Raw genomic sequence first — 11,810 nt, forward strand, 5'->3', positions numbered from 1 at the left:
AAGTACAGTATTAATATTTAAAAGTATTAATATTTCATTAAGTTTTTCTCCATTTTCACAGTTTGTGTCTTGTTTACTTTCCTGCTGGAGAAGTGTCATTTTGACCTAAACAAGTGTGTTTATATTAATAATAAGCCATAAATGACGAGCACGACAGCAGACATGAAGAGACACACAGTTACAAATATATGAAGCACGTTTACTGTTAGGTGGCGTTTTGTTTTGTGAGAAGAAATGTCACTTTTTTAACACATAGTATAAGACTGGGACACAGCTTATTAGTCTTATTGTGAAATACATGATATTATATATTAGCTTTAGTTTAACCATGAATTGAATGTTGGTGTTTCCAAATGTGTGCTTTTAAAGTATGTTACATCTCAACATGTTTTACAAAACTTATAGTTGTATTATTATATTTATGAACCAAGTAGAGCTGAAAGCCAAAAAGGATGTAGAGCCAGTTTTTGAGGTCAGTAGCAGAGAAAGGACGTTTTTCTTTGCTCTGTAAATGTCGTATTTATGTTGTAATTCCTCAAAGGTTTAAGAGCTAAAATGTATTTCAAAGACAATCATGCTGTCGTTAAACAATATGTTTTTTTTGTTTTGTTCTGTAGAATTGTATCATTAATAGATAAAAGCTGTACGAGACCTGAGGTTCAGCACTAAGATTTAATGTGAATGTTTTACGTTTTTAGTTATGAGAGTCTGGTTGATGAGCTGCCTTGTAAAGAAAAGTTTTAATCCTAGTTGCTGCAACATTGAGGACACAGATCAATAATCTTTCTGACTTCCTTCTTGATAAGAAACCTGTGAATTCATGTTTTTTTTACCAGAAGTTCAGCACCCGCCTAATGAGAAGTAAATGGAAGAAAGTTTTCCATTATCATCAGTTGTATTTTCATGATGTCACAAATGTTATTCTGTCCGTTTCGTAAAAGTGATGCGTAGATTGAAAATAACATCCGCCTCAAACACGCAGTTCTTCTAACTTCACAACATCATTTTCACGCAATTTGCATCGATTTTGCCAAAGAAACCTGTTGAGTAGTGAGATTACAAACTGACTCTTCTCAAGTTTCCAACTGAGTGTTATGTTATTGTTGTTGTTGTTGTTGTTGATGTCTAGAAACAAACATATTGTTATGATGTTTGTACAATAGATTTAACAGCTAATTCTGAGGTGGACCTCGTTGATGAAGACTCATTTAGCCGTACAACAACCATCTGTTGTAAGAACAAGACAGTAACTTTTGTGCTTTAAACATGTCTTCCAGCTCAATGTGAGCTCTGTATGAAAGGAAGGATGTGTGATGATATCGTTCAAAGGAAGAGCTGACGAAGTTCTCATTTTGTAGACGTTTATTAGACGATGGCCATCGGGTCCGTTCCATGTACAAAGATGGTCTGGGCACCGTACCACTGTTGGTGCATACCTTATATGGGGTTACACATCTGTATCTTATCACATGAATAACATAGGTTTTCCATGGGCACTAGGTCAGTTGGGAGCCCTCCAATCAAGTAATTGACAGCTGCCTCACAACAAGGTCTAAGGTCCCCCCGAAGGGCCATACCATATTACCTAAGGTGACATGCAGACTCTGGAATGTTTATGTCACATGTCCAACATCCAAAATCAGTAAAGTACATAGGGTCAGATAAAAATCATACTAACACTGTAGTTCTGAAAATGCAATCTAGCAAAAAAAACCCAAACTCTGCAGGATTTGTACAGACGACAGGGAACCAATGCATAGAAAGAATTTTTATTGATGTTTTTTTAAATCCGTTTGATAAAAGAAGCAAAAACTAAGATGCATCAGTTTTCATATTTTATAATGCAAAAAAAATCGTACAATATTTTTCACTAAATTAAATATAGTATAAATAACAAAACTATGACTTGAACATCAGAACAATGAACAAACAACAAACCAAGAATCTGGTGTTTGGTTCCAGCTTTTGTAACAAAACAGTTTCTGATGCTCACACACACTTTGTTTTCCCCAAAACAACGATACTCAGTTTGGAATAATTTAAGGAGTATTTCTTTGTATTTATCATATCAGTATTAATAAATATTGCTTCTGTCAGACAAAACTCACTTTTGCGAACTCTCAACAACATGTTCAAGTGCCTTAAAGGTTTATGTACTAAAGGAAATGTATTATTATTGTTGTGAATGTGTCATACTGAACTAATACTAATACTAGGTCAGTGTTATAAATGTGTGTTTTTTTAATTATTTTGTTTCTTCAGTATCAGTTTACTCTCAAGTTCTTTGTGTCCTAAACAGTTTGTCTCCCAGAGTTATTTTATGTTTATTAAGGTATTTTGCTCCTTGAAATATCACAATCACTGGAATATAACACTGTTAAAAGTTTGAACAATGTGAATACTTTGCAAAAAAAATAAAGTAACTTATGCGCACATGAGACCGTGTTCTACTGTGTGGTATTAATATTACAGAATTTAAAAAGTGGTATCTGGAGATAAGTTGGCAAAAAACGCACTCTGGTCTCAAACAGATATAAAAATGTGAGTTTTGTTCCGGTGCCATTTTTATATTGTAGCGTCTTCTACCTGGCAGCTCTGAGGAATGATTAGGAACTAGTTTACTTGAAGTTACACATGGGTTTAACTCTGGGTTTGTCGTTGGTACACATGATCAGAAGTGGTTTTAATTGTATACATGTTCTAAAGCACAAGAAGAAGTTGATAATCTGGTTCTATGAGTAGAAATGAGCGTACACATTGGATTAAATGATCTTATTCTGCATCTTTACTCTTTCTATAGACTTTCCAAGGTAGAGGTGGAAGTAGATGAGCTTCATTAGTGCAGTGGTACCCCCACTCAGTCAAAAAATCTGTGCAGAAGATCCCGTAGAAGCAGCTATATGTGTAAAATAAAATCATCATATGACATTAAAGGACCAGTGTGTAGGATTTAGTGGCATCTAGCGGCGAGGTTGCAGATTGCAACCAGCTGAATACCTCTGCCCTTCCCAGCGTGTAGGAGATCCTATGGCGGCCACAAAAAACGCAAAAGGTCCTCTGTAGAGCCAGTGTTTGATTTGTCTGTTCTGGGCTACTGTAGAAACATGGCGGTGCAACATGGCGGCTCCGTGGAAGAGGAGCTGCTCCCTCTGTAGATGTAAAGGGCTCATTCTAATGTAACAAAAACACAACAGTTCTTGTTTTCAGGTGATTATAAACTAATTAAAACATACTTGTGACTATTATATTCCATTTCTGCCGAGTCCGTTCTGCTAGATGCCACTAAATTCTACACACTGGTCCTTTAAAACAAAGGTTATAATCTCTAAAACTGAAACTTTGTAACAAAGGTTGGTCCAGTTTGAACAAGTTTCTGTTCTGTGCTGTTATCAGCTTCTACAACAACAAACTGAAACTTTGGAAAGAAACAGAATGAAAATCCATGAGCCTCATTCTGAGCAGCATGCCGACAAAGGACCAATCAGGAACCTTTGTCACTTGGTACGAGTGTTACGTTTCCTTGGAGCTGACCACTAGAGGGCGATCATGCAGGGAAAACAGTGTTCAGCTAAACCGCTAACGCTAACGTTTCTGACTAGAGGGACAGTTCAGAGTATGAAACATGCATCTGTGCAACAATCTACAGCTGTGACCTGATGCAACATTCATATACAGAGATTTAACAGTTTTCATAATGCATAATTTTCTAATAAACTAAAAATAGAAAGAAAATAACCTCAACAGACAAAGTTGAGATTATTATATAGTTGAAATTAATTGGACCATGCAAGAGATTCTTACGGATCAACATTTGCAAAATGACAGAAAAAATGATATGTAAAATATTCTGAAATAAAATAATTCAAAATGACAAATACAAACTATGTTCAAATAAAAATATAAAAATTATGACTTGAACAGAAAATATTCCTAAAAAAGGAAATAAACTTAACACTAGGAAAACATAATTCAGACTTTTTATAGATCTTACAGAAGAAAAATATTAAAGAAATGTGTTTTTATCCCAACTTATTATTTAAGATACTATATCAGAAATATCTATTTATCTTTTAAAGATGAAACAAAACCTCAGTTGTGAATGTTTAAATCTACTTGTACCAACTGTCCAAATTAAACACTAAAGAATCATCGAGAGATATTAACTTTCAAAAATAAGACTTATGATGATTGGTTTTTTTACTAAGATAGTTTCGTCAGTCTGTCCCAAGGAATTCTGGGAAGGTTTGTAGTTCAGTACAGAACAGCGGATGTTCAGTTAATATTCATCACTCTCCGTTGCTTTAGCTGAGATTATAAGCAGCACATGTTTTCTGATGATGGAGGTCAACAGGAAGAGGAAGGTTAAACAAACTGCTTGGGCTTCTGGGTAGAGGTGGGCGTGGCTTGCGGCTGGAGGGGCTTGTGCTTCTCTGACAACTCGCCCTGGTCGCCATGGAGATAAGGGGGAACCTCAGCTGTTGTTAATAAAAGAAAACAATCAGGCATGTTTTGTGTTTTTGTTTTCCTTATGTTGTTAATTTTTTTGTGTGTGCTCTTTGACTTCTATGTTTTTGATCTCTAGAATAAAGTGAGGACCTTCTGGTGACGTTTTCACAGGACTGTTTGAGGTTTAAGGTAAGGTCCTTCCCACCTACCTGACAGCAATACTTCTGTTACTGAATCCCTTTGGTGTTTCTGGCTCTCTCTTAGTGAAACTTACTTATCTGAAAGTATAACAATGTCTTTCCTGTAGTAATACCACACCTACATATGTTGATGTAAAATATGGAGTACCTCAGGGTTCTGTTCTCGGTCCTCTGCTCTTCTGTTTATTTTTCACCTTTTGGCCAAATTATACGTAGTCATGAAATAAATTTCCACTGCTACACTGATGATCACACCCAAAGCAGTAAATTAGAGGCCTGCTTGGCTGCGATGAAAACCAGATGCCATTTCTTGATTGGCAGCCTCTTTTTAAATCAGAACATCACAAAGTGTGTTTCCATCCACCTCTTTTTATTCATGTTTTTAATTTGCGCATTAACAAAAAATCTGAGTGGAAACTAACAAAAAAATCCTGAAATATTGCAAAAAAGTTTCTTGGTGTGTGTGCCTCACCCTGTATCTTGGACAGAGCGTACTCCAGCCCCTTCATGGCTTTGGCTTGGTTACTTTTAAACCTGGCGAGACCAAATTCCTGACAGAGACGCAAAGGATTAAACAGAGACATTACTGTATGTGACTGTGACTCTGTGTTTGTGTGTAGTGATACACTTCTATACCTGTATTGGTCGGGCCAGACCATAAACAGCCGAGGAGATCCAGGCCTCCCTCCTCAGTTTGGTCCACGATGGCCGACTGTGATCCTCCTCAAACAAACACCGCTCTACTACCGTCTGAGAGACAGAAAACACTGTAGATTACAGCTGCAATGATTAGTTATGTTCTCAATCATGTATTTGTCTTCTTTCAAGCAAAAACACCAAATATTTGATAATTCCAGGTTGTGAAATGTGAGAATTCTCTTCTTTTTTGACCCATGAATACCATCAGTGTGTTGTGGTTGAGGTTCCAGGTCTTGATGGTGAGTGTGTGTGTGTGCGGGTCGACGATGGAGTCCTCCAGGACGTAGACGGCCCGGGCCATGTGGGCGGGGAAGACACGCTCCGCCCAGCTGGGCAGCCTGTTGGTCTTTGTCAGCAGTCGCCTTGACAACAGGTGGTTGCTGGGGGTGACCTCGCGGTACAGGACGTCCTCTGTGAGGACATGGGCGCTGATACACACAAACATATAGATTCATTATATAGAGAGACACAGCGTGTGTGTTATTGTACATCTATTTTGTTAGGACCGACGTGAGTTTTAGACCTTTAGAGTGAAGACATTTTTTTGGAAAGTAAAGACATTCTTAGAAACTGAGGACACTGAGAAGAGAGGACATTTTTGGAAAAGTGATATCATTTTGAAAAGGGAGGACATTTTGGAGAGTGAGATCAATGGAGCACATTTCTTTGGAAAGGGAGGGTATATTGAAGAGTACATTTTTGAAGAGTGAGAATCTTGAATCCAGATTTTCTCAGCAATACTTGTTGGGGCGCCAACGTTGTGACCATCAGACATGTTTCTAATATGTTTTGTTTGTTTATTTCTTTTGATTCATTGAATTAAACAGTGGAAGTATTGTTATAGATTTATAGATAGTTACGTACCTGTGTTAAACATATCTGACGGTTAAGATGTAACAAGGTCATATTTATTGGAATTTACATAAGCCTTGTGTTTACATGGTTATCTACTGTAGATTTATAAAGAGTCATGTAAACAATTTAAAGTAATCTGAAAAAAGGAAAACATCAGCTTTTGTTAGAGGGCCAAATATTTCTGTTGGAGGGCCAGATTTGGCCCACAGCCACCATTTGCCTAACACTGCTTTAAGGTTAGGGTTAAGGGGCTTGAGCGGTGGATCTCACATGACCAGGGTAAGACACATGAAAAAAGTGGAATTAATCTGATTAATTCAAGAACAACAAACAAACAAAAGTGCTTCGACGCTAGCAATGCTATCAAGATTCAGGCTAGCAGGATATAATTATAAAGGAAAACGTTCATATTCTAGATAAACCAGTGTAGACGTGTGGGTGCGTCAGTGTTACCTGTATGGGTTGGGGTAGCGCTGCCAGAAGGCAGCCAGTACCTGATGCCATGGACTCTTAATGTCGATCTCGCTGTGGAAATACCTGCCCATGTCTACACACACACACACACACACACACACACACACACACACACACACACACACACAGCTTACGGCCAACTCATTCAGGAGCTGTGGGGAAAACCAAACAGAAAAAGCTGCTGTTTCACTTACTTTCAGACAGAATACAGGTTGATTTTATGTTTAATTATGTTTCACCTCATCAACACATTGAAGCTGCATTAAAATGTGAAACTGGAATTCAAACAGTGTTGAAGAAGAAGCAGTGTGTCACATCCTATTCATTTAATTCACCCGCCACTTTAAAACCATTACAAACCATTTCATGTATAAGCAGATTACAGCAAGAAAAATATGTTTCACTGTTCATTTGGGCTCCTGATTGTTGTTTTAAGACACACTTGAAAAATTGTGAACCTGTCCTTTAATAAAGTCTTTTAAAACTTTTGAAATATATGTAAGATTCAGATTTCCAGTAGGACTGTGAAAAAAGAAAGAACCAAACATTTTTCTCATAAAAGGTGATAAAAAGTCATTTTTAGAAATGTATAGGAAAAGGTGAAATCAAGGAGGACTTTTTGACTTGGGAAAAACAACACATTTAAATATTCTTGGATTAAGGGAACTTGTAATTGTCTTTTTTCCCTTTTCTGACATGTTATAAACAAATAATTAATGAATAAAATACTGGCAGATACAAACATAAAGAAAATAACCATTACTTGAAGCCGTAAACGATTCTACCGAGTTGTATCCGGCTTTCAGGTGCAAAAACAGATGCGTTGGCCGGGAATCGAACCCGGGTCAACTGCTTGGAAGGCAGCTATGCTAACCACTATACCACCAACGCTTGTGTGGACATCAGCGCCTCCATCTCTATATATATCATATAACACCGTCTACTCACTGTGTTGAATAATATTCTAAATGTTGATTTTTTTACGTTAATAGAGTCAGCTTCTGTGAAAACGGTTAAAACTGAAACGCTTAAAACAAGACGTTAGCTTCTTTTCTCGGTGTCCTATGTGTGTGTTCAACGGTCAAAACCGCCTGACGTTACATTAGCCTCTTTAATTCAACCAACGGCTCTCATGAGATACGCTAGTTAGTTAGTTTTTGAGCCTTAGTTAACGTAAATTCGTACGTTAGTCGTCTTTTAATGCCCCTCGTCGTCAGCAGTGGTTACCAGGGGCTTTATTGTTAGCTACTGTTGGTTAGCACGCTAACAGTTAGCAGCTGCTGAGGAAGCTACAGCCAGCAGCTAACCGGGGATCTGTCATACCTGCAGCCGTCATTTCATCACAGTAAACTGGGTGTCAAAGCCTGGAGGAGCGCATAGTCGCAGCATGAGTAAAACACGGCGGGTTTGTTCGGTTTTTTTGCTTTACAGCCGCTGCACATTTCGCACAGAAAGAGTGAAGCACAGATAAACAGGAGTCAGCTGATCTCAGCAGCTGAGTTCTTCTCACTTTCCTCCACTAGATGACGAGCTGCAACCATCTTTGAAGGATGTTCATGTAGAGACATCTCCATTATCCCTCCTAAAAACACACACTGCTAAAAGAACATAAAAAAAACAAGGTCAAGTCTTAAAACATATGCAGTTTAAGGGCACACAGTTTCATTACTCTACAGCTAGAACATACAGAGGTGCCTCCAGACATATCAGTGACAAAAACGATATGAGTTAGTCCTGGTCCACGTATCCTCCTGTTAAAAGTTCAAACCATGGATAGCCTCATCCTATACCTACATCCAGAGGGAAGGAGGGAAAACTCAGAATAAAGAGAATGAAGAATATCCTGAGCTTTCCTGGTGACCTTCCTCTGATAAACAAGACGGAGGTCATTCAGATCACAGCCAGTGATTTTAGAGCTCATCCTCACAATTATCCTTAACATATTCTTCAGCATTTAGGTTCCCGAACCAGCAAATAAAAGCAAAGGTAAGGACTGACTCAATACAAGATGAGTACAACATTTTCAAAAGTGATTTGTCTACATTAAAATTGCTAAGCTTCCTTAAAAACTAATGAATGTAACTTTGTCCTCCATGTCTTGCAGGCAGCGGTGGAAAGTAACAGATACTCAAGTCAGTTTTATTTGTATCACACTTTTCAAACAGTACTTCAAGCTATTTAAGGCTGCAGTACGGGACTTTTGTCTCCCCCTTCTGGCAGTGAGAGTTATTACAGAAACACTGCCGACATGTACTTACGTCACAGGCTCCGCCGTAGCCTACTCCGTTGCTACTGTTGCGGCTATAAAACGGTTGCTAAATTGTTTTGAGTGTCATACAACCCCCTCGAAATGACTCGTTTCACCGTCAGAATTTGATCCATTCAGTCTGATAACATTCGGAAAGTCTAGAAGAGCCGCGCGTTTTAATTATTTTATCTCCATTCGAGTTAGCAGATAGCTAACCGGAAGTTAGCCACTCAGCCGGCGGAGGTCTCTAGTGCCCACAGAGCATGCTCAGTATGCGTTCATCCGGCCAGCGCGGGAATGTCAAACCTGACACCAGATTAAAAACTCTGAATACTGTAAAATACAAAGAATCAGCATTGTGTGAACTTGTTTGGCTTGAACATAACGGACGTTCATTTAAACATGTAGGAGAACCTACGGTGGCTGCAAAACTCACAAAAAACATGAAAGGACTTTTACTTGTCATGGAGTATTTTTACTTTACTGTACTGGTACTTTTACTGTAGTAAAGGATGTGAGTACTTCTTCCACCTCTGCTGCAGGAAGCCAAGGCATCAATTAGTAATTCAGTAACCTTCCCTGCATATGGCTTCTTATTAGTGGCCTAATTTTATATCTGACTCATATGTTAGCTACTGGCCCAATTTAAAGCAGACTTTGGTCAAATTTCTCATCACAGACAGACCACGTGGGTTCCAGTTTGAGCCCACTTAGCTCACATTTAGGCCTTATCGGACCCGCACATTAAATCCATTTCAAAACCATTGAACCCACATGGCTGTGCTGGCTGGATATGGAGCAGCAGCCCCGCAGCTGGCAGCGATTCAAAGGCTCTTGCTGCTTTCCAAACACTTCAGAAGTCAAAAGTATAACGGCTCAAAACCCGACGTTGGAGCTCCAGTTGATAAATAAACTCTGACTGTAAGAAGAGGTGATCATGGGATGTCACACGAACATATAACACTACAAATATTAAATCAATACTTAAAGGTACATTCAGGGGCTTATTTTGATGATCCACTGCTGGCAGGATATTCCAAAGTCTCAAAAAGACTACAATCAGCACATTATATTGTACATTTATATATATATGTATAGTACATCTGTTATAATACAGTGTAATATAGTTGTAATCTGGTATTCTTCTGTCTTATGGGCTGTTATTTTCTCGTTATCTTTAGTGTCTCCAAAGGGAAAAACAGTTTAGCTGCAACTAGCGATTATTTTCATTACTGATAAATATGCAGATTATATTCTTGATGAATCAATTCATAAGTTTGTCTATAAAATGTCAGAAAAAAGTGATAAATACACGTTATAACTTCTTAGAACCCAAGGTGACGTCTGCACGTGTCCTGTTTTGTCTAATCAAGTCCAAAATAGTCACCAGTTTATTCATTTAAAAGCTTCAAATCCTCACATTTGAGACGCTACAACCAGGAAATGTTTGGCATTTTTCCTTTAAAAAAGACAATTACTCAATTATTAAATTAGTTAATTTACTCTTAATCAATCTGTATCAGTTATAAACTACCATGAACAGTCACTGCAACACACTACAAGAAACAGACAACACTAGAAAATAAGAATAGTTTTTAAAAAATCTGCATTGTACACATTGGAAAACTTCATGTATATATGTGAAGTATTTGTATAACCATTTGTTTGTTTGTATCTGTTGTGTTTTAAATCCTACTCAAGGTAAAATATATACTCTAAATATAAAATTTCAGTGTTAACATGTAAATATGTGCGTAGTGATGTTTCTGACTGTAATCTGCAGTGTTTTCAGTGCATGAAGCTGATGGAGGTCGACCTGCTGGGGGGGGGGGGGGGGTTCTGCCTAATGAAGACGACCAGAGTGATGAAAGGAAAAGCTTCTGCACAGGTGATGGATGTGTCCGTCACCTGAGGGCGCTCTGCTGGGCTGCTGTGACAGACAGACTGCAGCGTAAAGATAATGAACCACATGTTAGTCTGTAGAGGACGGCTGTTTACTTGTCTGACCGTCTGCTGACGTGATGCGGCTGAACTTCAGTGTGATGGAGTCCACGGTAACTGACATGGTAAACATTTTATCACAAAATACTGCAAACATTGTAGTAGTAGTAATAGTGTTATTAGGAAAAAGTAATAGATAACTACCTTATTTATCCTGGGGGGAATTCATGAGTCGCAGCAGCTCAATACAACCAAGAAAGAGATAATAAACATCATCGAATAAAGAAAAAACAAAAATTCAAGTTGCAATGACTAAAAATGATGATACAAAACTGTTGATGCTGTCAGATGACTGGATGTCCTTTTAGGTAAAGTATTTAAAACAAGTACAGTATACGCTGAAAAAACCCAAGATAAATAGATCAACCTGAAAGTTACAAAAATTAGCTGATTTACAAAAAACTGTGCAAAATATGCAGACATGGTTAAACAATGTGGAGAGAACAGAGAATGCAGTTATTACTATTTATACAGATGTGGAATATAAACTAATATATGGACACATAATGAAATTTAACAGATGGAAGTTAAACCAATTAAACGGTGTTCAATGAGCAGGTCAAATAATTTATACATAGTTTTAAAAAAAAAAAAACTCCACTTACTAGCCTTTTCCGGAGCTTTCAGAGTTTGCTCAGTTTTCATGGAGAAGCTCAGTAGTTGTGATCCATGTTGGCTCAAAGATTCATTTTACCGAGGAATCTTCTGTGAAAATGGTTAACTAGCGGCTAACAGTACTGATTTTGTTGTTAAAGCTAGTAGCTAGCATAAATACTGCTAGCTAGATACACAGGATATGAGACTAGTTTGGTCAGTTTTACTTGTCTGCTAGTTTAGTTAGTTAGTTGTTTTGGTTGATGCTAGTTAAATTGCTGCTAACCAGCATG

At 37.9% G+C, this 11,810-nt stretch overlaps 2 protein-coding genes and 1 non-coding gene across 4 annotated transcripts in view; all 3 read right to left on the reverse strand.

Annotated features, from left to right (window-relative positions):
- LOC122974207 (Fc receptor-like protein 5) overlaps positions 1 to 11,810 on the reverse strand; it is a 310,470-nt gene that overhangs the window by 214,630 nt on the left and 84,030 nt on the right. The window lies entirely within an intron of this gene.
- Positions 4,207 to 8,225, reverse strand: LOC122974247 (PRELI domain-containing protein 1, mitochondrial-like). 2 transcript variants are annotated; one of them, XM_044342252.1, is made up of 6 exons: positions 7,998 to 8,225; positions 6,654 to 6,747; positions 5,548 to 5,773; positions 5,283 to 5,396; positions 5,119 to 5,197; positions 4,207 to 4,475 (listed from the first exon to the last, which is right to left on the reverse strand). In XM_044342252.1, the coding sequence occupies exons 1-6, from the start codon at positions 8,008 to 8,010 to the stop codon at positions 4,363 to 4,365; spliced, it is 639 nt and encodes a 212-aa protein (XP_044198187.1). In that variant the 5' UTR covers positions 8,011 to 8,225; the 3' UTR covers positions 4,207 to 4,362. The 2 variants fall into 2 exon arrangements, with proteins under 2 accessions (XP_044198187.1, XP_044198188.1); XM_044342253.1 differs by having other exon boundaries at positions 6,654 to 6,826; positions 7,998 to 8,202.
- trnag-ucc lies at positions 7,494 to 7,565 on the reverse strand. The gene has a single exon. It is a non-coding gene; the product is annotated as a tRNA-Gly (tRNA).

The sequence above is a fragment of the Thunnus albacares genome, chromosome 22, assembly GCF_914725855.1.
Source record: "Thunnus albacares chromosome 22, fThuAlb1.1, whole genome shotgun sequence".
Lineage (NCBI taxonomy): Eukaryota > Metazoa > Chordata > Actinopteri > Scombriformes > Scombridae > Thunnus > Thunnus albacares.